General features: G+C 46.4%; 1 protein-coding gene across 4 annotated transcripts in view; it reads left to right on the top strand.

The window, feature by feature from the left end:
- Positions 1 to 9680: 9680 nt before the first annotated feature.
- CLCC1 (chloride channel CLIC like 1) overlaps positions 9681 to 25420 on the top strand; it is a 251622-nt gene continuing 235882 nt past the window's right edge. For 3 of the 4 annotated variants that reach the window (XM_063940150.1, XM_063940151.1, XM_063940152.1), the window contains exons 1-2: positions 9681 to 9832; positions 15374 to 15514. In XM_063940150.1, the coding sequence (XP_063796220.1) occupies positions 9776 to 9832; positions 15374 to 15514 (198 nt within the window). In that variant the 5' untranslated portion in view covers positions 9681 to 9775. The remainder of the gene's footprint in view (positions 9833 to 15373; positions 15515 to 25420) is intronic. The other variant, XM_063940153.1, reaches the window with a different exon arrangement.

Consider the following 25420-nt stretch of genomic DNA (forward strand, 5'->3'; position numbering starts at 1 on the left):
TGAGGTTTTGCCAAAACGCGGTCGAACCCAAAACACGGCCGCGGAACCGAACCCAAAACCAAAACACAAAACCCGAAAAATTTCCGGCGCTCATCTCTAGTTATTGCTGTAGTGAGCCATTTTTTCTAGAGGCTCCTCTGTTATCATGCTGTTAACTGGGTTCAGATCACAAGTTGTACAGTGTGATTGGTGTGGCTGGTATGAGTCTTACCCGGGATTCAAAATCCTTCCTTATTGTGTACGCTCGTCCGGGCACAGTATCCTAACTGAGGCTTGGAGGAGGGTCATAGGGGGAGGAGCCAGTGCACACCAGATAGTCCTAAAGCTTTCTTTAGATGTGCCCAGTCTCCTGCGGAGCCGCTATTCCCCATGGTCCTTACGGAGTCCCCAGCATCCACTACGGACTACGAGAAATAGAATTATCGGTAAGTAAATTCTTATTTTCTGAAACAGCGCAGTTTGTGAACTGTTCGCATGCTGTTGTGATGAAGGTGTATCATGACTGGACAAATGACACCATTGAATAACCAACGTGGAAACTGCAGAGCACCACGTGCCATTGATGTGGGAGGTGAATGTCAGCTGCTAAGGTGAGTGAGGGCCGACCGACACGCTACAGTGGAGCAGCTTACCGGCAAAATGAACCTGGGGGCTACCAGATGTGTGTCTAAAACAACAGTTCAGTCCATCTAGCTGCTGTCCATGCTGCACATGACGGTTACTCTGGCTGGTGGTCATAATAATGTGACTCGTCTGTGTATAAGACACTTATCATAAGCATGGAATATTTTAAAATGTCTTATGAACAGTATCTCAAACGGCCGTGTCACACAAACATATCATTCAATTGGATTGATTTACATGGCAAAATATTCTCTTTTTATTAATGGCAAATTGTCACTGGATCATTCACTACTGCTGCGGCGTCACTAGGTGGATGCAGACAACACCAGGTTACACCAAAATGATGAGAGGAGGGGGAGAGGTGAGGTAGACTATGTGTATGATATTGTACTTAAATGTATCATTTTAAATTTGCTAGTTGTTTATGTCACTATTACATTCAGTGATATACAGGAATTACAATTTATAAGTAGCATTTAAAAAAATAATTGCTAAGGATTCTGTATGGTTTGATACAGAAGGAGGACCAGTGGGTGACACCGACCCTAGTGACACCACTGCATTACTGTGTATTTGTAAAAGAATATTGAATGCCATGTTTGTTTAGCAGTAAAAATGCTGGGGTAAGAATGTCCAGCATAAGTAGTACGGGAGGCATTTTGTTCAGTGTGGCATAGTATGGACTGGAAGCACTTAGCGTCTGATTCAGAGATGGACACAAATGCCGATGTTTGTGCAGTTGATCATTTTCGTACTTGCACTTGTCAGTCTCACTGCGCACATGCTGCAATTGATTATCAACAACGGACACAGTGAGGAATTACTTGCAAAGTGAGTGACAGATAGTGAGCGTTTGAGAGAGGTAATGCGGTGTGGCTTCAAAAAATGCAGGTGTGTCGGGGCGTATCTGAGCCTGCGACTGCAAATTGGTATGCAGTTGTAAAGGCTTCAGCGCATACTTGCAACAGGCACTCTGAGCAAATTTAGGGTTGCTTAGAGTTATGATGGTGCATCCTTTTACATGTATTGGCAGGGTAAGCGATACTCCAAAATAACGAGTTTTATGGTAAGAACTTACCTTTGTTAAAACTATTTCTGCGAGGTACACTGGGCTCCACAAGGATAGACATTGGGGTGTAGAGTAGGATCTTGATCCGAAGCACCAACAGGCTCAAAAGCTTTGACCTTCTTCCCAAGATGCATAGCGCCGCCTCCTATATTACCCCGCCTCCGTGCACAGGAGCTCAGTTTTGTTAACCAGCCCAATGCAGTAGCAAGTAAAAGAGACGACAACTGCCAGTTGCCACAAACACCACACTCTCCTGACAGGAGAAGTGTCAGCGGCTAATGCCATACCATCCCAAAGAAGCTAAGTGCATCAGGGTGGGCGCCTTGTGGAGCCCAGTGTACCTCGCAGAAAGAGTTTTAACAAAGGTAAGTTCTTAGCATAAAACTCGTTTTCTGCTGCGGGGTACACTGGCTCCACAAGGCTAGACATTGGGGATGTCCTAAAGCAGTTCCTTATGGGAGGGGATGCACAGTAGCGGGCACAAGAACCCGGCGTCCAAAGGAAGCATCCTGGGAAGCGGCGGTATTGAAGGCATAGAACCTAATGAACGTGTTCACTGAGGACCACGCAGCCGCCATGCACAATTGTTCAAGGGTCGCACCACGGCGGGCCGCCAAGAAGGTCCAACAGACCGAGTAGAATGGGCCGTAATGTGAGCAGGAGCTGACAGACCAGCCCTCACATAAGCATGTGCAATCAACATTCTAATCCATCTGGCCAAAGTCTGCTTGTGAGCAGGCCAGCCCCGTTTGTGAAATCCAAACAGAATAAAAAGAGAGAATCAGATTTCCTAACAGAAGCAGTTCTCTTCACATAGATGCGGAGAGCCCGTACCACATCCAAAGACCGCTCTTTGGGAGACAGATCAGGAGAAACAAGTGCCGGAACCACAATCTCCTGGGTAAGGTGGAATGAAGAAACCACCTTAGGCAAATAAACGGGACGAGTCCTAAGAACCGCCCGGTCACGGTGAAATATCAGATATGGGGAACTACAAGACAAGGCACCCAAGTCCGACACTCTTCTAGCTGAAGCAATAGCCAGCAGAAACACCACCTTATGGGTCAACCACTTAAGATCAGCTGAACCAAGAGTTTCAAACGGAGACTCTTGTAACGCCTCCAAAACCACCGACAAGTCCCAAGGAGCCACCGGCGGGGCATAGGGAGGTTGGAAATGCAACACACCCTGAGTAAAGGTAGGCACATCAGGTAAGGTCGCAATTTTTCTCTGAAACCACACCGACAAGGCAGATATTTGAACCTTGAGGGAGGCCAGACGCAGGCCTAAGTCCAGGCCCTGCTGAAGAAAAGCCAACAACTTGGCTATACTAAACTTGGAAGCGTCATAATTGTTAGATGCGCACCAAAGTAAGAATGCCAGACCCTATAGTAAATCCGAGCCGAAGCCGGTTTCCGGGCCCGCAACATAGTTTGAATGACCGCCTCAGAAAACCCTTTAGCCCTTAAGACGGAAGCTTCAAGAGCCACGCCGTCAAAGACAGCCGGGCTAGGTCCTGGTAGACACAGGGGCCCTGAACGAGGAGGTCTGGGCGTTGTGGAAGTAGAATTGGACGCTCTGACGATAGGCCTTGCAGGTCTGAGAACCAGTGCCGTCTGGGCCACGCTGGAGCTATGAGAAGCAGAATTCCTTTTTCTTGCTTGAACTTCCGAATTACCCTGGGCAGGAGTGACACCGGAGGGAACACGTACAGCAGCCGAAACCTCCACGGTACCGCCAGCGCATCCACGAATGCTGCTTGAGGATCCCTTGTCCTTGCTCTGAAGACCGGAACCTTGTGATTGTGTCGAGACGCCATCAGATCTACGTCTGGAAGGCCCCACCTTTCCACTAGGAGTTGAAACACTTCTGGATGGAGGCCCCACTCGCCGGCATGCACGTCCTGACGACTGAGAAAGTCTGCTTCCCAATTCAGGACTCCCGGAATGAATATTGCCGATATGGCCGGTAGATGGCGTTCTGCCCACTGTAGAATCCGTGAGACTTCCTTCATTGCTAGGCGGCTTCGAGTGCCGCCTTGATGATTTATGTAAGCCACTGTGGTGGCGTTGTCTGACTGTACTTGAACAGGACGGTTCTGAATTAAATGCTGGGCTAGGTTCAAGGCATTGAAGACCGCCCACAACTCCAGAATATTGATCGAGAGGAGGGACTCCTCCTTGGTCCACCGCCCCTGAAGGGAGTGTTGCTCCAGCACCGCGCCCCAACCTCTTAGACTGGCATCTGTTGTCAACAGGACCCAGTCGGATATCCAGAACGGACGGCCCCTGCACAGTTGTTGGTCCCGGAGCCACCAGAGCAGCGACAGACGAACCTCCGGAGTCAATAAGATCATTTGAGACCTGATCCGGTGAGGCAGGCCGTCCCATTTGGCTAGAATCAGCCTCTGGAGAGGGCGAGAGTGAAATTGAACGTACTCCACCATGTCGAATGCTGACACCATGAGGCCCAGCACCTGCATCGCCGAATGTATCGACACTTGCGGATGAGATAGGAAGCAACTAATCCTGTCCTGAAGTTTCAGGACTTTCTCCTGAGACAGGAACAACCGCTGGTTTTGAGTGTCCAATAGTGCTCCCAGTTGCACCATGCTCTGAGCAGGGATCAGGGATGACTTCTTCCAGTTGATGAGCCACCCGTGGGCTTGCAGAAACCGAACCGTCACATCTAGATGACGCAGGAGAACTTCTGGGGAATTTGCCAGGATTAACAAGTCGTCCAAATACGGCAGTATCCTGACCCCTTGACGGCGGAGTACCACCGTCATCACCGCCATGACTTTTGTAAAGACTCGCGGAGCCGTTGTTAATCCAAAAGGTAATGCCCAAAACTGGTAATGGCAGATGCCAATCACAAATCTCAGGTATTGCTGATGAGACACTGCTATAGGAATATGCAGGTAAGCATCCTGTATATCCAGGGAGACCATGAAGTCCCCAGGTTCCAAGGCCAGAACTATAGAGCGAAGGGTTTCCATCCGGAACCTGGAAACCTTCACAAACCTGTTCAATGCCTTGAGGTTGAGAATGGGCCGGGAGGACCCATTCGGTTTCGGGACTAGAAACAGCTGAGAATACTACCCCTGGCCCCTCTGTGCAAGAGGCACCTGTACTACGACTCCTGTATCCAGGAGGGTCTGTACCACTGAATGTAGAGTGTTTGCCTTTGTCTTGTCCAACGGGACATCTGTCTGGCAAAATCGATGAGGGGGTCGGTTTTTGAAGGCTATGGCGTAATCTCGAGTGACGACTTCCCGTACCCAGGCATCTGAAGTTGTCTTCAACCATTCCTGGGTATACCCTAGAAGCCGGCCCCCCACCCTTGGATCCCCCAGGGGGATGCGGCGGGCATATCTGTCTTGGAAGCTGGCTGACGGGCCGCCCAGGCTCTTTTGGGCTTAGGCTTACCAGGTTTGGAAGTGCGGGCCTGCTTGTTGTACGCCTGACCTTTTGCTTTACCTGAAGGATGAAAGGGGCGAAAGGAAGTACCTTTAGCCTTTGACACAGAAGGAGCAGTACTTGGCAGACAGGCAGTTTTGGCAGTAGCCAAGTCAGCCACAGTCTTATTTAAATCCTCCCCAAACAGAATATTTCCCTTAAAAGGGAGTACCTCCAGGGTTTTTCTAGAGTCCAGATCCACAGACCAGGATCTCAGCCACATTATCCGGCGAGCCAGGACTGACGTAGTAGAGGCCTTGGCTGCCAGGATACCGGCATCAGAAGCCGCCTCTTTAATATAACGAGAAGCTGTGACAATATAAGACAAGCATTGTATAGCATGGTCAGAGGAGATTTCAGCATCTAACTCCAAGGCCCATGCTTCAATAGCCTCTGCTGCCCAAGTAGCTGTAATAGTGGGCCTTTGTGCAGCACCCGTGAGGGTGTAAATCGCTTTCAGACAACCCTCCACACGTTTATCCGTAGGCTCTTTTAGAGATGTGACGGTGGTGACCGGTAGAGCTGAAGAAACCACCATCCTAGCCACATGTGAGTCCACTGGAGGAGGCGTTTCCCAATTCTTAGACAGCTCTGGCGCGAGGGGATAGCGAGCCAGCATCTTCTTTTGAGGCACAAACTTTGTACCCGGGTTTTCCCAGGGTTCCTGACGTATATCAATTAGGTGGTCAGAGGTAAAACTTGTATAATCACCTTCTGACGCTTGAACCTATCTGGTTTCTTAGGAGGAACGGATGGCTCGGGATCATCCGTAATCTGTAAAATTAAATGAATAGCCTCCAAAAGATCAGGAACATCCACATGTGAACCACCCTCCCCATCAGCCGTATCTGAGTCAGAACCTGTGGGGTCAGTGTAAGTGCCGTCTTCATCCGACGAGGTGTCAGTGACAGCAGTGGATTGTGAGGAGACAAGCGCTCGCTTAGAGGACCCCTTGGACGTAGGCGAGCGACGGTCAGACTTTTTAGTAGTCAGGGACTGGTTCAACTTCTTTATTTGAGCAGATAAATCGTCCGCCCACGGCGGGTTAGCTGCAGGGACCACAAACGGTTGCACCGGCATTGGGGGTCCCATAGGGGGTGTTAGTTTATGAACTAGCGTATGCAGAAGCGTGGAAAAAGCGGCCCACGGCGGGTCATTATTTGCCCCTGTTGCCACCGTCCCACTGGGGGGCAAGGAGCCCCCAGAGCCAGAGCCTAAAGCTGCTATATTCTCCTCATAGGTATCTGCGGCTTCAGCAACACCGGCAGTGTGTTCAGCCCCAGAACCGTTACCCTCAGAAGCAGACATGATATAACTTGCAGTATCAGGTAACACAGTACAATTTGTCAGCAGCACAATACCTCTAGCCCAAACCCCTGCGCAGTGTAGTCAGCACCAGCAGAGATAAAGGAGAGATATGGTGACTAAATCACAGAAAAAAATACGTAATACAGTATATCTTTGTGAAAATCCTATATTAGACAAAACCTGACGCACCAAGCCCCCTCAGGTTATAGAATATAGGGATAGCAGGTTGAGTGAAAGACACGAAATGGACACCACTCAGCTATCAAATGCACACACATATAGTCACAGTCTGTACAATGCAGAGGTTATTACTAACAATAATACTGCACTGGACTAGCTTACACAGCTATATAACAATAGATATAACAGTACACAGTAAGAACTGGATGTATATCACAGGGTAATTGTACTAGGAAACCCTGACTAAGTGCACTCTTTCTTAACTAACACTGACTAAAAAAGGCAGGTAGAATACTTAAGTGTCTTGTAAAGTCACAGCACTGAAAACCAGGCAGCTTTACATAGGAGGATTTGCCCAAGCATTCCCAGGAACAGTAAGCTGAGGGATAATGGCGCGGCAGACACTGCCAGGGAGTGAGGGAGAGACAGATATGCAGCTCCAGGGCGGGAACATTTGCAGAAAATGGCACCCTGGGGCTGGGGGAGGGGATCCAGGTCTAAGCATTATCCCCTCTGCTGGCAAAACAACCGGGTACTGCGGGCTACTTGTAAAAAAGGTTTAGAGAGAAAACCTGACCTGCACCCATGCCCTGGTGATCTAGTGGGATCGCCTGTACTGCCACAGTGTCCACCGCCAGCGTGCGCGGCCCGCCTCCCACCGGCCGCGCCGGATCGCGATAAAGTACGGGTCCCGCGAGCGGGACCCACTTACCTCCTCCCGAAGTGCGGCCACGCGATCCCGGAGAGCCCCAGCCGTGTGTGACTAACTTGAAAGAAAACCGGAGCCTCCTGCTGTAGGTACACGGAGTGTACAGCGCCGCTGGGGGAGAGATGGAGCTGCAGCAGGCAATGTCTACTGACATCCAGCACAATCTGTGCCTCTGCTGCAGCCCTTGTAGTCTTCTTTTTTCCCCAGAAAAAGCTTTTATAGAGCTGCTGTGAGCAGCTCTTCCTGTTACATGCTTGCACTGCAAGCACCAACTACAAACTGTGCACGGAGGCAGGGTGATATAGGAGGCGGCGCTATGCATCTTGTGGAGGTCAAAGCTTTTGGGCCTGTCGGTGCTTCGGATCACGATCCTACTCTACACCCCAATGTCTATCCTTGTGGAGCCCAGTGTACCCCGCAGCAGAAAGAAGATATTTTAATCATTTACGATGTTCAGAAAAAGAGATAGCTGTCTTCCAAGCATACTATTGATGGGTGGATTACTTCCACCCTAAATCAGGATTATTCTGGGTTGGTCAGTCGGTTCCTGAAACCTCATGGTTTATATTAGCAGGTCAGTGTGTGGCTCCCGCACGGCACTGGGCTACGGCTAAGCATCTGTGCATAGCTGTCATCTGTTTGTTCATACATTCAGCAGATTTTACAGGTTACATGTGTTTTCATCCAGGGATGACTGGTTTTGAAGAAGAGTCCTTCCCAACATTTCCACTGAGTGTACCCAGTCAGAGGCAGCTTAGGGACATCCTCCGTGTACCCCACTGGAGGACTAAGGAAACAGGTTTTTTTTTTGTACATGTCAATTGGAGACACTTGGCGATCTTTACCCTCTTGTTCTTTCCTCTTCTTGGGGCAGATGTATTAACCTGGAGAAAGCATAAGGAAGTGATAAACCAGTGATAAGTGCAAGGTGGTAAACGCACCAGCCAATCAGCTCCAGTATGCAAATTGACAGTTAGGAGCTGACTGGCTGTGTTTATCACCTTGCACTTATCACTGGTTTATCACTTCCTTATGCCTTCTCCAGGTTAATACATCTGCTCCCTTGTTTGATATCTCCTTTCTCTCTACTGTCGCCTGTGGGCCTTTGTTAAGCTTAGCTGAAGTAGGGATGGCCATAAAATGGTTCACCATAGATGGTGCCAGTCGTACTTTACAGCAATGTCAGGAAGCCATCAATGGTTGGAACCGGTGATAGAAATCACTACTGTGGGTGACATGAATGTGGCAGGACAATCAGAGAATCAGGGTAGAGATAAGGGTGCATGTTGACAGTGAAGAGCAATGCTATATGGAAATTAAACTCTTCTATCGTCCATCAATGAAAAAAAAACTATCAATGGTGACCAGAGCTAGACTGCAGTGCGGCTGTCAGATAAGGGTTTATAAGCGGTGTGAGCCTGAATACATCACAATTTACAACAACCTACAGTATGCTCTATTCTGCACCCACTATTCCCCAATGTAATTCCTGTGTCCCTCAGTGCACTAAAAGGATTTTACCTAAGTATAAAATTATGTTAAAGCAAACTAGAATAACCTAAATATTAATGAGGTGATAACGTGGAATAGCACTGGAATCAGTGTAGTCAGAGCAGGCACTTTCTTACACTGAAGGACATTCAGGGATAACAGAGGTGGCAAACGGAGTGTGCAGATAGCCTTGACATATATGTAATAACCATCATCTCCTCTGTATCAACCAAAAAAGCAGAACAGACAGACAGGCGCCACTGCCGTGCCGTCTAACAACTGGTAGCGTCTAGTAACCATCCGTGGAGAGAACATTTCCTATAAGCCCCTGGGTCCATGTCACAGTCTGTTTGGAATAGTAACCTGTGGCGAGCGAAGCGAGACCCCGAGCCTGAAGCATGGCGAGCGTCTAATGGTGCATAGATCAAACATACCTCCCAACATGACCCTCTCCAGTTGGGACAGAATGCTCTGCTCCTGGACTTCTCTCTTAATTTATAATTGCTTTCACCTATGGTGTCTTTCTTATTCATTAACCTGTTAAAAACAGGTGACGGCAATCATAAATCAAGAGAAAAGTCCGGAAGCAGGACATTGTGTCCCCCCTGGAGAGGGTCATGTTGGGAAGTATGGATAAAACGAAATAACCTCAAGCGAACTGAGAATGGATGAAACATTTAGGTGCTGTAAGGGCGGAAGTTATCTACTGCCCTCTCGTGCTGTCACTTCCTAGTCCTGATCAGGAAGGGAACATAGACACAACCCTACACACCCTTCCTCCCATACACGTCAGAGCCGTAAGGCTACGCCTACTGCCTCTCTGCTTGCCGGGACATGTAGTTTTCCCACCCCCAAACTGAACTACAATTCCTGTGTCTGCAGGAAGACAGCGCCTTAGCAGGTTCAGCTTTTAGTTTCTGTGTATGTGGCGGTAAGATGTCAGGGCTGCAGCTGCGGGCTCTATTCACCGCTACAACCTCAGTGTTCGCTCAGGTGATGGCATCTTATTATTAGCACGTGTGTAACTCCAGCCTGCGACCTCCGGCTTTTACTGAGCTACCAGCAGTCTCCTGTCTGTCTGTCTGTTCTCCGCTTTCCTTAGGTTGCCCGTAGACATGCTGCTAGCGGTGGTGTGTGTGGGAGGACTGATGTCTAATTATTGCACAGTGCTGCAGATTATGTATATGCTGTACAGAAGTCTATTAAATAATAATACAGTGTTACTGCACCTAATGCTGTCACAGACTGTCTCTCTTTGCAGCAGAACTATTACATCACTCTCCTATTTCTAAATGAGCGCTTGTCTCAGCACTAGGGTGTTTTGTTTAGGAGGAGTGGGTATTATTGTATGGTGATGATAATAGTAAGCCAAAATTTACTAAATAATAGTTCTGTATAAATCAAGTAACTTTGATATGATAAAGTCAACCCTCCATGATCTACTGGGCAGCACGGACTGTGTAATGGTTAGCATTACTGCCTCACAGCACTGAGGTCATGGGTTCGATTCCCAATATGGCCCTAACTGTGGAGTTTGTATATTCTTCAATTTACCATACTATCCCTTTAATCTGGCACACTCATGATATAAACAGTTTATGTGGCTGGCTTATTCAAGGCAACATTTCACCTGGTTTTAATCGGCCATAGTGTAATTAATTTGTATAATCTATTGGGGTACGGGTCATTAGGTCGACCACTACACTATTGGTTGACATGAACAAGGTCGATATGAGTTTTTTTACTTTTTCTTTTACGTCCTAGTGGATGCTGGGGTCCACATTAGTACCATGGGGTATAGACGGGTCCACCAGGAGCCATTGGCAGTTTGAGAGTGTGGGCTGGCTCCTCCCTCTATGCCCCTCCTACCACACTCAGTTTAGAAAATGTGCCCGGAGGAGCCGGTCACAGCTAGGGGAGCTCTCCAGAGTTTCTCTAGTAAAGTTTATTTTAGAGTTTATTATTTTACAGGGAGGCTGATGGCAACAGCCTCCCTGCTTCGTGGGACTAAGGGGGGGGGGGGAGAGGAGGAGTAGAGTAGTGTCCGCCCTGCGGGGTCTGAGCCATTATCTCCGCTGACAGGACACTGGGCCCCTGAGGGGATAGATCGTTCCCCGCTACAGGGAATCGCTCACCCCAGCAGCATGCCGCCACCCCCTTGCAAAGCTGAAGATCAGTGGCGAGTGAGTCACTGACCCCCCTGGTATGCGGGGGCCGGTGTGAAGATGGCTGCATCAGTGTAGGAGCGCAGTATTAACTGCGCTCCGGAGGCTCAGCGGTACATAGTGCGGCGTTGTAAGGGGCGCCCTGAGCCAGCGCCTACACTGGTGTCACAGCCTGTCGGGGTCCCCAACCAGCATAAATCCTCAGGCCAGTATAATCCTAGGAAGAGCGGGAAGACAGGGCCATTTTGGGGGCGGAGCTTCTCAGAGCAGACCCAGCAGCGGTCAGCGCCATTTTCCTGCCTGCACAGCGCTGTCCAGGAAGAGCAAGTCCCTCCAAGGCAACTCCAGCTATCTCTCACGGTACCAGGGGGTTGTAGAAGGGGGGGAGGCTGCAAAAACGACTGTGTAACCTATTAAGGTGCACAGTCAGCGCTGATAAGGGGTCTCCCTTGATATTAAAAGCGCTGTGTGGGGGTTGGCTCCAGTGTCTGTGTCTCTCTTGCCATTCTTGGGGGTGAAACTCTGCCCTCCCCTGTGTGTGTGGGGAGTGTCTATGGTCTCCATTAAGCAATGTCCAGGGACTCTGTGTCATATGCTGCAGAGGATATGTCCTCTCAGGATGATCCCATTCCATGTAATCAGGATTGCACTGGTTTAGCACAGATTCCAGCAAGGGAGCCTGAGTGGTTATCCTCTATCAAGTCTATGATTTCTCAGATTTCAAATAGGGTTGCACAAAATGAATCTGCAACTCAGGCTCTACAGAACTCTATGGCAGTCTGGCCCAGTTCTGGTACCTCAGGGCTGTATATTCACATAAACGTGCTCTTGCACAGATCATGCAGGATGATACCGATTCTGATACTGCAGACGGTGACGGGGATGTGTTGCGGGGGGCAGCATCTCTTGCAAAAGGGGTGCAGTTGATGATAGAGGCTATTAGGGATGTGTTGAATATTGCTGACACAACACCCGAGCAGGTTGAGGAGGCTTACTTCACTGAAAATAAGAAAGCCTCGCTAACCTTCCCTGCGTCAAAGGAATTAACTGACATCTTTGAAAAGGCTTGGGGAAAACCCGGATAAAAAATTCCAGTTACCTAAAAGGGTTCTGGTAGCGTTTCCTTTCCCGGTAGAGGATAGGAAAAAATGGGAAAACCCGCCTATTGTTGATGCGTCAGTATCCAGACTATCAAAAAAAGGTGGTTTTACCTGTTCCAGGATCGCCTTGAAAGAGCCGGCTGATCGTAAAATTGATGATACGCTCAAATCCATATACACGGCTTCTGGGGCAATACTGCGTCCCACTATTGCCAGTGCTTGGATAGCCAAAGCTATAGTAAAGTGGTCAGGCACGTTACTTGAGGACTTGGATACTATGGAAAAATGGGATGTTGAATTGTTTTTACGTAACATTCAGGATTCAGCAGGATTTCTGGTAGAATCCCTGAAAGACCTGGGTTCCATGGCTGCGGGGATTTCTTCCATGTCTGTATCAGCTCGTCTAGGACTGTGGTTGCGCCAGTGGTCTGCCGACGCGGAATCCAGGAGAAGTGTGGAGACCATACCCTATACAGGTCAGGCTCTCTTTGGGAAAGCGTTAGATGCGTGAATCTCCGCGGCTACGGCTGGTAAGTCACCTTTTCTTTCCTCAGCTACACCTGCTCCGAAGAAACCCTTTTCTTCAGCTACATCACAGCCCTTTCGGTCTACCAAGCCCAGAAAGGCCAAGTCGTCCAACACCTTCTGTCGGGGAGGTCGGCCCAAGTCCAAGAAACTTCAGGTACACCAAAGTCCTCCGCATGGCGGTGGACTGCACGCCCCGGAGGTGGGGCTGGTTGGAGCAAGACTCAGGGATTTCAGTCATGTCTGGGTGTCATCCGGCCTGGACCCCTGGGTGCAAGATATTGGGCCTCAGGGGTACAGGATTAAATTTCAAAATCTCCCTCCTCACTGATTTTTCAAATCAGGCTTGCCAGCTCTGCTGTCGGACAGGCTTGCCAGCTCTGCTGTCCTACAAGAAGCTGTCCAAAAGTTGGTGGAGGCACAGGTCATTGTGCCAGTACCACCTCATATGCAAAACAAAGGTTACTATTCAAACCTTTTCGTGGTACCGAAACCGGATGGTTCGGTCAGGCCCATTCTGAATTTAAAATCACTAAACCACTATCTGAGGGAGTTCAAGTTCAAAATGGAGTCTCTGAGGGCAGTGATATCAGGTCTGGAGGAGGGGGAATTCTTGGTATCCCTGGATATCAAGGATGCGTACCACCACCTTCAAGCTTTTCTTCGATTCGCACTGTTAGACTGTCATTTTCAGTTCCAGGCCCTACCATTCGGCCTCTCCACAGCACCGACGGTGTTCACCAAGGTGATGGCGGAAAAGATGATTCTCCTCCTCAGACACGGGGTGAACATAATTCCATATCTGGACGATCTGCTGATAAAAGCATCGTCCAAGGAGAAGCTGTTACGGTCCATAGCTCTCACGACCCAGCTTTTCAGGGAACATGGCTGGATCCTGAATATTCCAAATCACATTTGGAATCAACCAGGAGGTTGTCCTTTCTGGGAATGATCCTCGACACGGGAGTGCAGAGCGTGTTTCTTCCAGAGGAAACAGTTGGTGATACAAACAATGGTCCGGGATGTCCTGAAGCCAACCCGGGTGTCTGTTCATCAATGCATTCGCCTTCTGGGAAAGATGGTGGCCTCTTACAAGGCCCTGCAGTACGGGAGGTTTCACGCTCGGTCCTGCCAACTGGATCTCCTGGACGTAAGAGAAAATAGGATTTTGGTTACCTACCGGTAAATCCTTTTCTCGTAGTCCGTAGAGGATGCTAGGCACCTGCCCAGCGCTTCGTTTTCCTGCTATCGTTTTTTGGTTCAGTACAACTTCGTTTTAGTTGAGTCCTGCATTGTTACTTGGTAAGTAATGTTTCAGCGGTTGCTGAGTTTTCAAATTAAGTTAGCTTGATGTGCCTTGTATGTGTGAGCTGGTATGAATCTCGCCACTATCTGTGTTAAATCCTTCTCTCGAAGATGTCTGTCTCCTCGGGCACAGTTTCTAGACTGAGTCTGGTAGGAGTGGCTTAGAGGGAGGAGCCAGCCCACACTCTCAAACTCTTAAAGTGCCAATGGCTCCTGGTGGACCCGTCTATACCCCATGGCACTAATGTGGACCCCAGCATCCTCTACGGACTACGAGAAAAGGATTTACCGGTAGGTAACCAAAATCCTGTTTTTTTTGGTGTTTGTTCCTTTGTTAAGTGACAGGGAACCCCAATTAGTGCACTGTGTCCCCTCGCATGGCTTGCTTCGCTCTCCATGCTTCGGGCAAGGTGCCTCGCTCTGCTACCACTGGGCTCGGCATAGGTTACTATTCCCAGTCATAGTCCACGTGGATCATAAAGTATGAAAAAGTTCAAAAAACGTGAAAAACTCATGTCAACCTTGTTAATGTTGACCTAATGACCATGTTGACCTAATGCATGTCGACCTAATAACCTTATCCCATCTATTGGTAAAGAGAGAGGTTATTTAGCACTATCAGAAAGCCAGTGTCCAAGAGCTGTCTTGATGTACAAGATAATGCAGTGGTTCTCAAACTTTTTTGAGTCACGGCACCCTAGAATTTTTTTCACGGCACCCCTAGGCCAAAAGTTTCTTATTGAGAAATTTAGAAAGAAATATAAAATTAAGTCCAATTGTATTTTATATGTCATCCTTAGGGTTAGTTATGTGGTGAGGGTCAAGATTTGCCTCTGTTTGTCCACAGATTTTATTATTGACCAGCACTGGTTTTGCCTATTACATTGACCATAAATCAGTTTAATTTGTTCTAGACCACCAACCCAGGGCCTCCCCAGCAAGCCTCAGGACGGTTTGAGAACCGCTGAGATAATGTCTACGGAAGCCACCTTCTTGCTAGAAAATTGCCTCTTTACACCAAAGGGTATTAACACTCTGTCATCATGTGATCACTGTGTAGGTCTGTAACTGACTGGCTCTCACTTTAGACATTTTTTGCGCTTATTGACATATAAACTTGCCAGAGAGTGAGCTTTCACATGGACATCTGAGTTATAGGAGAACATCCTTTGAAAATGACTATTAGCCTCATGTTACAAGGTAAAAAAATCTGTACAAAATAAAATATAAAAAGCTAGGTGAGATTTTGTCTTTAATGAGGCGGAGGCTACAAAAAAAATTGCCATGAAGAACTGCTAGTCAGAGAGTAGAGATTCCAATTCTAGCTTTTATAGTACCCCCTATCGTAATAAGGGAAAGGTGGACATAGTTTAAGTCTTGAAAATGAACTATAGTGATATAAAGAGAAGCCCCATGATGAAGAAATTGTTTTCTTTCAGGTGTGCAAGATGGACATGCTCCTGCTCCTGTCCTTCTGTCTGTTCCAGTGTAATGGGATGCACCAGGAAGATGACTGGATCGATCCCACAGACATGTTGAATTATGATGCAGCTACTGGCAGGATGAAGAATCGGCCACAGGTATAGGATTGGTGGGGGATGGGTGGGATTTATCAATGCTCAGAGAGAGAAAATTGAGAGATAAAGTACTAGCTATCAGCTTATAGCTTACATTTTACAGGCTGTGTTTGAAAGAAGGCAATTAGAATATGATTGGTTTGCACTTTATCTCACAAGTTTATCTCTCTCAAAGTTTTGATAAATACCCCCTAAACCTATGTGAAAGATTTCTATCTATTTGTCTATAAAATATTTTTCCAGCAATAACCACCAGGCGAATCAGATAAGTGAGGGCGTAACACGCTGCTACTTTCATGTAGCTGCACAGATGGTGCCTCCAGCCTACTCTTCATATGCCCTTGGTGTTCACATTTGACCTGTTATGTAAGGACATGAAAGATTTATGTGGACAACCCCTCCTAGCTATCCTGCAGTGCTGGACAACCGAGCCCACCATATAACTAATATAGTTTCTACTTTATATTTGATCCTTTCAGTATTCTGCTACAGTACATGCAGTGTAGCTGCGACACATGTCTTCTCTCATTGCTAAAGCTGGGCATACACTTTACAATTAGCTGGATGGAAGGAAAATCTAGTAATGGATGCGAACAAATGACCATTTGGGAGGAAATCGACCATTTGGAAAATAGACAAAACCTGTTGTTCAGACAAATTGGTTAAATCCGTGAGTTAGTCGGAGCCACATATGAATTCCGGGAGATTGCAGGTACTGCTAAAAGTTCATCTACAGATCGCAGAAATCAAGTGGGGCAGTATGGTATCGGAAGTTGTTTCAGGTATATTGGGCCTGGTCATGTAGGACTTTGAAAGTCAGTAAGCCAATCTTGAAAATGATTCACCATTTTACAGGCAGCCAATGGATGGAGTAGAGAATGGGTGATATGTGGCTGCAATTGGGATGTACATTAAAGACAAAAGATCAGTCTTTTTTTCCATTAGTAGTATATAGGGAATAATTAATTTTAAATTAAAGAAGACCTAAAATATAAAACTGAAATTTTTATTTCTAATTTTTTGGGATTGAGTTTTTTAAGTACTGTTGATGACATCATGCCGGTCTTTGGCTATTTATTCTTTGGTTTTTGATGCGTGATTGTCTGAGGTGCTTTCTCAGAATCCTAACTGTTGGATTTGTGAGGTCCTGAATCTTGTGTAGGAAGCCTGTGAATCAAGATGGATTGTAAATCTACATCGTCAAGATGAGATAGGGATTCAGCTAGTAGCTCAAATTTCCTGCTTAGGCATTCCTTTAACCTTTAAAAGAAATAATGGAAGCACAAGAATTTTACAGCCAAAACGCAAAGTGTTCCTAGGACAGCTCCTGTCAGCAGCACGCTTCTATCAAAGCCATCAGGGGTAGAACCAACTCCAACCACCGTTTCTGTAGAGCATATGGCATTGAGGCCACTGGAGATCCAGTTTCTTTCCCAATGGTATTTGGCACGACCAATGTGGAAGCGCTCTTCTCTTCTGCTGTAGGCAATTGTCAGCCTTAGGGCCATAATGTCAGCAAACTGATGCGTAAAACAAGGTTTCTTTGCATCACTGCCATATCTCTATCCAGAGACGATAACACAAAGGTGTGCAACAAGGTAAACACACCAGGAGGGGTAAAACAAATGATTGAGGATCTAGGTAGACTAGAGGAATGGTCTAGAGCACAGGTTCTCAAACTCGGTCCTCAGGACCCCACACAGTGCATGTTTTGCAGGTCTCCTCTCAGAATCACAAATGAAATAATGAGCTCCACCTGTGAACCATTTAAAATGTGTTACTGAGTAATTAATACACCTGTGCACCTGCTGGGTTAACTGCAAAACATGCACTGTGTGGGGTCCTGAGGACCGAGTTTGAGAACCTGTGGTCTAGAGCGTGGCAATTACAGTTTAATGCCAAAAAATGTAAAATTATGCACTTGGGTCTCAAAAATCCAAAGGCTAGATATAGTATTAATGGCACTGTACTGGAAATTAATGAGGAGGAAAGGAATCTAGGAGTCACTATTTCAGGTGACTTAAAGGCTGGTAGGCAATGTAATACAATGGGGAAGGCTAGTCAGATGCTTGGTTGCATAGGGAGAGGAATCGGTAGCAGAAGAAAGAAGTAATAATGCCGCTGTATAGGTCATTGGTACGGCCTCATCTAGAGTACTGTGTTCAATTTTGGAGACCATATCTTCAGAAGGATATTAATACATTAGAGACTGTATAAAGAAGGGCAGCTAAAATGGTGCATGGCCTACATCACAAAACATACCCAGAAAGACTAAAAAATCTCAATATGTATAGTTTGGAGCAGAGAAGGGAAAGGGGGGACATGATAGAAACTTTTAAATATATCAAGGGTTTTAACAAAGTCCAGGAGGGAAACATTCTTCAAATGAAGAGAAGTATTAGAACACGAGGACATGCACTGAGACTGGAGGGAGGTAGGTTTAGGGGAATTTGAGGAAAAATTACTTCACAGAAAGTGTAGTGGACTAGTGGAATAGCCTCCCATCAGAGGTGGTAGGGGCTAAGACAGAGCAATTTAAACATGCATGGGATAGACATAAGCATATTCTTAGAAAGAAATAAGGTTTGAGGTAAATTATGGTAAAAAAGGGGCAAATTAAAAGGGACAAGTGGTTCTTACCTGCCATCAAATTCTCTGTTTCTATGAGACATCCACATCCATGAGGGAGCAGCAATTTACTGCCATCTAGTGACCGTGATGTCATAGCTAACTTAGAATTGGCCCAATATTTTATATTGTTTGTTTTATAACTGCTGACAGAACTGACAATATGTTTAACATACATGTGCTGTTGAAGTTCATATTACTAATGCCTTTTACATGCTTGAGGCTACTTTTTATCCTCGCTTGTGGAGATAATATGCAGCTAATTTGTCCCTGAAGAAATGGAAGAAAATTACAAAAGCTGCAGGTTGCAAATATCCATGTCAAACATAGATTCTCCAAAGTCTGGCATAAACAAATTAAATACAATAACATGAAACACAAGGTAAAGATGGTCCTGACCAAATGTGCTTATAATATAAGAAATATGGAGAACACAAGATATATAAAGTATCTTATTTGTTTGGTTATCCAGAAGAGCTCTGATATGGTAGAGGTGGTGTCGCAACACAGCTTATCCTTCTTTGAAATATTACAAATATTTTTGAGTGTTTATTTATTAGCAGTTTTTTATATAGCGTATCAAATTCCCTTTCGCTTTACAATTGGAATTTTAGTTTCACTTTAATCTGGAAGTTAAAACTGTTCATTGGATATGTCATTGGAATAGATACATGGGTAATATTGTTTTGCCCTACATATAAATAAAAGGGTGTAAAACCCTTTTAGATTTTCACTGCCACCTAGTATACACATTATGCTAATTTTATGATTCTACCAGCAGAACGTCTAGGGGATGCTCCCTAGAGCCATGTTTCCCCACGCTCATTGGTCCTTCTCACAGTCCTCTCTGAAAACAAAGATTGTGTGAGCTGGAAGCCCAATCAAGAGTTGCAATCAAGAAATTGTGATTTCTGATTGGTCCTCTTGCTTACTCTCTCCTGCTCTGCCATTTTAAAACGGACTACAAATTAGAAGGTTTTCACTACACTTTTCATATAGGGATAAACATTGCCCCAGAATTATATTGAGAACACAATTGTGGATTTACTTTATACTTCGCCATATAAGGCCATTTTTCCTACCTTCTTTACTGAAATTCAAAAAGAACTCCAAGCATGGAGTGAAATTATCTGGTCTTTGTTCACATTGCTTCTGTTACAATGATCATTGTTCCTCAGTTTCTGCTTATTTCAGACAATACCAGTCCAAGTTCTAAATGGCACTTTCAAACAGGTACATAAATCTGGGTGAACAAATCACCTAAGATGAATTTCCGTTGTTATTAGATCAGCTGGTGAGGGCAGTATTCTTTATTATGCAACTGATTTGAGTCTACTAAAGTAGCAACTTTGCTCGTGATAATCAGAGAACTAATCTGACTGGAGGCACCCCAAGGACTTGTGCCAATCTTCAGCATATGACTTTTCAGAACTTCCTCCATTAGAAGTCAGCCACGTTGAGTTGAAAGTACCAGTTGGTTCAGAAAAGAAATACTGAGAAAAGGCTACATAGGGTTATACTGGGGTGGGCTAGAACTGTTTAGGCGTTAAAGCGAATTATACACCTTTTTAATATTGTACGGTGACAGTGTGCAGGTTGCCCACCTGAGGATCGGGGAGAGGCCAGGGGTCAGCCCATGGATAAGAAGACATCATTACCATGCAGGGGTGTTATGTAGAACCTGTCCTGCCTTATCACCACATTGTAACTAAGTTGGGTTTAAATGGCGGCATTGCCCCACCAAAATTATTTCTTACTGGATAGTTCTGACTTGGTGTTTGTAGCTTGATTCCTTAACTCCTGAGGGCCAAAGGATTCTCTGAGGTGGTCATCCAGACTATGGTGAAAGTCCGCAGACTGGCATCTGCCCGGATTTAGTACAGGGTCTGGAATTCTTACTTCACCTGGTGTGCTGATAAGAATTATGATGCATACAGATTCAGAAATTCCAGAATTCTGGCCTTTCTGCAACACTGCCTGGACTTATGCCTTCATCTGGCCTCCCTCAAGGTTCACATATCTGCCTTGTCGGTTTGGTTTCAAAGAAAGATTGCGTCTATACCTGACGTTCATACATTCTCTCGGTGTCTTAAGGATTCAGCCTCCCTATGTTCCTCCTGTGGCTCCATGGGATCTGTCTGTTGTCCTGAATGCAATGCAAGAGTCTCCATTTGAACCTTTTGAGTTGGTGGACCTTAAATGGCTCACAGCCAAGGTCTTGTTTTTACTGGCTATTGCCTCCGCTAGAAGGGTGTTGAACTTGGGAGCTTTGTCCTGTCGTCCACCCTTTCTGATATTTCATTGTGACTGGGCAGTTCTTAGAACTCGCCCAGGTTATTTACCTAAGGTGGTGTCATTTTTTCACCTTAACCAAGCGATTGTGGTTCCAGCCTTTATCTCTTCTGATTTGTCCTCCAAAGAGCGGTCTTTGGATGTGTTAAGGGCTTTCTGTATATATGTGGAGAGGACTGCCTCTATCAGGAGGTCAGATACCCTTTTTGTCCTGTTTCGTTTCCACAAAAGTGGCTGGCCTGCGAATAAGCAAACCTTGGCTAAATCGATAAGAATGGTGATTGCACAAGCTTATGCTCAGGCTGGACTTCCAGATCCTGCTGCTATTAAAAAGCCCATTCTACTCGGTCTGTTGAACCTACTTGGGCGGAATACTGTGTCGCGTCCGCTGAACAATTGTGCAAGGCGGTTACGTGGTCCTCATAAACACGTTCATTAGGTTCTATGCCTTTGAACTGCCGCCTCCCTGGATGCTTCCTTTGGACGCCGGTTTTTTTATACCCACTAAGGCTCGTCCCCTCCCTTGAGGAACTGCTTTAGGACATCCCCGATGTTTCCCTGTGGAACACAATGTACCCTGCTGCAGAAAAGGAGAGTTATGGTAGACTTACCATGGTTAACTCTCATTCTGGAGGTACATTGGGATCCACAGGGCGCCCGCCCTGACACACCTAGCTTCTATGGATTTGTATGGCTTTAGCCGCTGGTCCCTTCTCCTGTCGTGAGAATGTGGTTCTATGTTACTAACATATGCCTTCTCTATTGCCTGCTACTGCATTGGACTTGTTAATGAAACTGAGCTCACAGTGCCTGGAGGCGGGGTTATAGAGGAGGCCCCAATGCATCCTGGGACAGCCTAAAGCTTTAGCCTGTTGGTGACTCTGGATCAAGATCCACTCTACACCCTGATGTTTCGCTGTGAAACCTAATGTACCTCGCAGATAGAGAGTTAACCATGGTAAGTCTACCATAACTCTCCTTATTAGAAGTAGAATTGTTTTGGTAGCACAACAAGGTAGCAGAGTAAATTAGATCTATATTCTTAATTAAATTACTGTCCTGTTCTTCATGAACCTAAATATGTTTTATCCCAATCACTGAGTTTCTTCAGGCAGATAATCGGGGGCAGATTTAGGGGTCAGGGTGCCCCTAGGCACAACAGTCATGGCTGCCCCCCTCTGTCTGCCTCATTTTTTTCCTTTTTATTTTTTTTGGCCATTTGGCTATAAGCTCTCATTTAATGCTTGGCGACTCTATATATTTATTCATTTATTTGTTAGCAGTTTCTTATGTAGCGCAACATATTCCGTTGTGCTTTACAATTAGAACAACAGTTATAGAACAAAACTGGGCAAAGACAGACATAGAGGTAGGAAGGCCCTACTCGCAAGCTTACAATCTATAGGGAAATAGGCATTGATACACAAGGATAGATGCAACCTGTTAAATAATGGTTCCCCAGATTGCTAGGTTCTTAGTGGGTTGTATGATATGATCACCCAGCAATGTTGGAAGACAAAATGTGAGGTTATGGGGACTGTGCAGAGGGGATGTAACTGGATAGGGAAGCATTGAAGGTTATGTGTGTGGGTCAGGAATTTGGTAGGCTTGTCTGAAGAGATGAGCTTTCAGGGAACGTTTAAAGGTTTGGAGACTAGTGGAGAGTCTTATTGTGCATGGGAGGGCATTCCACAGAGTGGATGAAGCCCGGGTAAAGTCCTGTAATTTTGAGTGGGAACAGGTAATACATCTGGATGAGAGACGCAGATCTTGTGCAGAGCGGAGGGGTCTGGTAGGGAGATATTTTGAGATGAGTGAGGAGATGTATGATGGTGCAGTTTGGTTAATAGCCTTGTATGTAAGTTAAAAGTATTTTATATTTGACACGGTAGAATACCGGTAACCAATGGAGGGTCTGACAGAGCGGATCAGCAGACAAAGAACGTCTAGCGAGGAAGATTAGCCTCGCAGCTGCATTTAAAATGGATTGAAGTGGTGAGAGCCTATGTTTGGGAAGACCAGTAAGGAGACTATATATAGATATAGATAGATATAGATAGATATAGTGTGACAAGAACACTGGGATAGTGTTTGAGGGCAGGTATGTTTGTCCCAGGTTCTTGTCTTACATGTATTAGAAAAATGAAAACTTCTAGGAATCTGTTTTGTTTTGTTAGAACCTTTTCAGTTTGTTGGAAAAGCTGGGTAAGGGCCCTGAAAGAGAGATGGGGCAAGTTCCAGACATTGGGCCCAGTTCGGGTCTTTGGCCTCACAGAAGGCTAATCAGGCTTTCAGCTGTGTAAGAGTGTTATAGAGCTGCTGGCCTGATTAGGGTGTGCAGACTGCCTGGGAAGACTGCAGGATCTCTGTGAGAGAAACACGCTTCCTGATAACAAGTGAGCTATACAGTGTTTGCTGGAGAACTCTGTGTTTTTGTTTTAGTGATAGTTAGGAACATCTTGTGTTTAGTTAGTGCCGGACAGGCAAGGTATTTTCTTTTGGTGTTTGTTTTATTTTCTGTACAATAAAACTGGCTGGGGCCAGTTGTACCAGAAACTGGACTTGTGTTGTTCCTCAGCTGCTGCGTGCTGCCATATACCCCAGGAAACGGCACCTTGCACCCTTACAGCGTTACAACTTGGTGGAGAATGCGAGCAGTCCGTTCTGCGCATAAGTGAAAGCAGCAGCTTTATGAGTCCTGCAGAAAACGGTGGTTTATGCAGATACAGCCCAGTGTGAAGTTGCTGAGACTCACCCCTGAGGGTTTGATATATGTCCTGGGTGAAAGCAGCTACAAAGCCGCCTGAAAAATCTGTCGACATGAAGGAACTGCTTAAAGCCTTGCTGCAAGCTACAGCGGCTCAGCAGGAGGCCAACAGACAGCAGCAGGTGGCAATGGAGGAAAATTGGAGACTACAGCAGGAGGCCAACAGACAGCAGCAGGTGGCAATGGAGGGAAATAGGAGACAACAGCAGGCAGCTGTTGACGAACTTTACAGGCAACAGCGTCAGGATAGAGAGGCCTTAACAGAAGTGGTGCAGAGCCTTGCAGCCCGGATTGGAGATGTGGCCGTCAGTGCTCCGACCAACTCTAGTTCTATACGGGCCAGTCACTTCCTGCAGAAAATGACAGAGGCTGATGATGTGGAGGCCTACCTGACCACGTTTGAAAGGACTGCCGAGCGTGAGAACTGGCCGAAAGCACAGTGGGCCAGTCTGCTGGCACCTTTCCTGTCAGGTGAGCCCCAAAAAGCGTACTTTGATTTAAGCCCTGCTGAGGCTCGGGACTATGATAAACTAAAGACTGAGATCCTGACCCGCCTGGGAGTCACGCTGTCAGTACGAGCACAACGGGTGCACCGGTGGGTGTACGCCATGGAGAAGCCTCCTCGCTCCCAGATGCACGACCTTATTCAGCTAACAAAAAAATGGTTACAGCCAGAGACATTAACTGGTCCCCAGATGGTTGAAAGAGTCGTCATGGACCGCTACTTGAAATCTTTGCCCATGGTCCTGCGCAATTGGGTGAGCCATGGAAACCCGGGTACTGCTGACCAATTAGTGGACATGGTAGAGAGGTATTTGGCAGCAGAGGAACTACTGATGACCACCCAGCAACCCATAGATCCTCGACAGCGCCCTTCAGTAAAGACTGGTAAGACTGTTCCTTGGGAAAATGTTGCTGGGCGGATAAGAGAACGCAAGGCTGGAGAGACTGTAAACACTGGCCCAGGAGACAGGCCAATGGGGCTAGAACGGTCTATGCTGCCCAAACGGGTTGATAATCGTGTGGTTAAATGTTTTAGGTGTGGTATGCCAGGTCATGTTATTGCCAATTGCCCAGTCACGCAAGAACCCATGCAATGTGATGCTGCCTTTGAATGTCGCAGAATGTCTTTCTTTGTTAGGTTAGCCTGTACTGTGGTACCTTCACCTGAGCTGGAAAAACAAATGTGTGATGTGTTCTTAGAGGGTAACCGGGTAGAGGCCTTGCTAGATTCAGGAAGTTTAGTTACCCTCGTGAAAGCTGGGTTAGTGAACCCCTTAAAGGTCCAGCAATTACCTATTGGGGTAACTTGCATACATGGGGATACCCAACATTATGTCACTGCTGAAGTAAATATAGACACTTGTTGTGGGTCAGCAATTGTTAAAGTAGGACTGGTCCCCACCTTGGTGCATGAGGCCATAATAGGGAGGGATTTTCCACATTTTTGGAAACTGGGAATCACGGTTATCAACAGATGTGAGAAGTAAAGAGCCAGTTGATAATACCGGTGATTTTATGGATGTACGTGTGTCTTCTGAACTTTCTGACCCTTTGCCTTTTGCTAGTTTGGCTGGGGAAGTGACAGATGGGGAGTCCAGTGAGGACCCTCTTGCTGGGAACAGAGACATAGTAGTTAGTACTGAAAGCGTACCTGACCTGGAGGTAAAGAAGGATCTGTTTGCGTCTGAACAGTTAAAGGATCCTACCTCAATAAAGGCTAGGGAGAATGTTAAGGTTGTTAATGGGGAACCTGTGGTACCAGGTGACAGGGTTACGTATCCCCACATGGCCATCTGTAATGAGCTCTTGTACCACATTGTCAAAAGGGGTGAGGATGTGGTGGAACAGCTGGTAGTTCCCCAGCCTTATCGGAGAACGGTACTAGATTTAGCTCATAGTCACGTTACCGCAGGACATTTAGGGGCAGAAAAAACCACTGAAAGAGTTTTACAAAGGTTATTTTGGCCAGGGGTTTATAAAGAAGTGTCTGAATATTGTTCTTCCTGTACTGAATGCCAGTATCATGCCCCTAGACCCCATTTCAGGAGCCCACTAGTTCCCATGCCTATTATAGAGGTCCCGTTTGACAGAATAGCCATGGATCTCGTGGGGGCCTTGTTAAAGTTTGCTCGGGGCCATCAGTATATCCTGGTAATTATGGACTATGCCACTCGATATCCTGAGGCTGTCCCTTTACGCACTATCACAACCAAGGCAAT

Source organism: Pseudophryne corroboree, chromosome 9 (assembly GCF_028390025.1).
Source record: "Pseudophryne corroboree isolate aPseCor3 chromosome 9, aPseCor3.hap2, whole genome shotgun sequence".
Classification (NCBI taxonomy): domain Eukaryota; kingdom Metazoa; phylum Chordata; class Amphibia; order Anura; family Myobatrachidae; genus Pseudophryne; species Pseudophryne corroboree.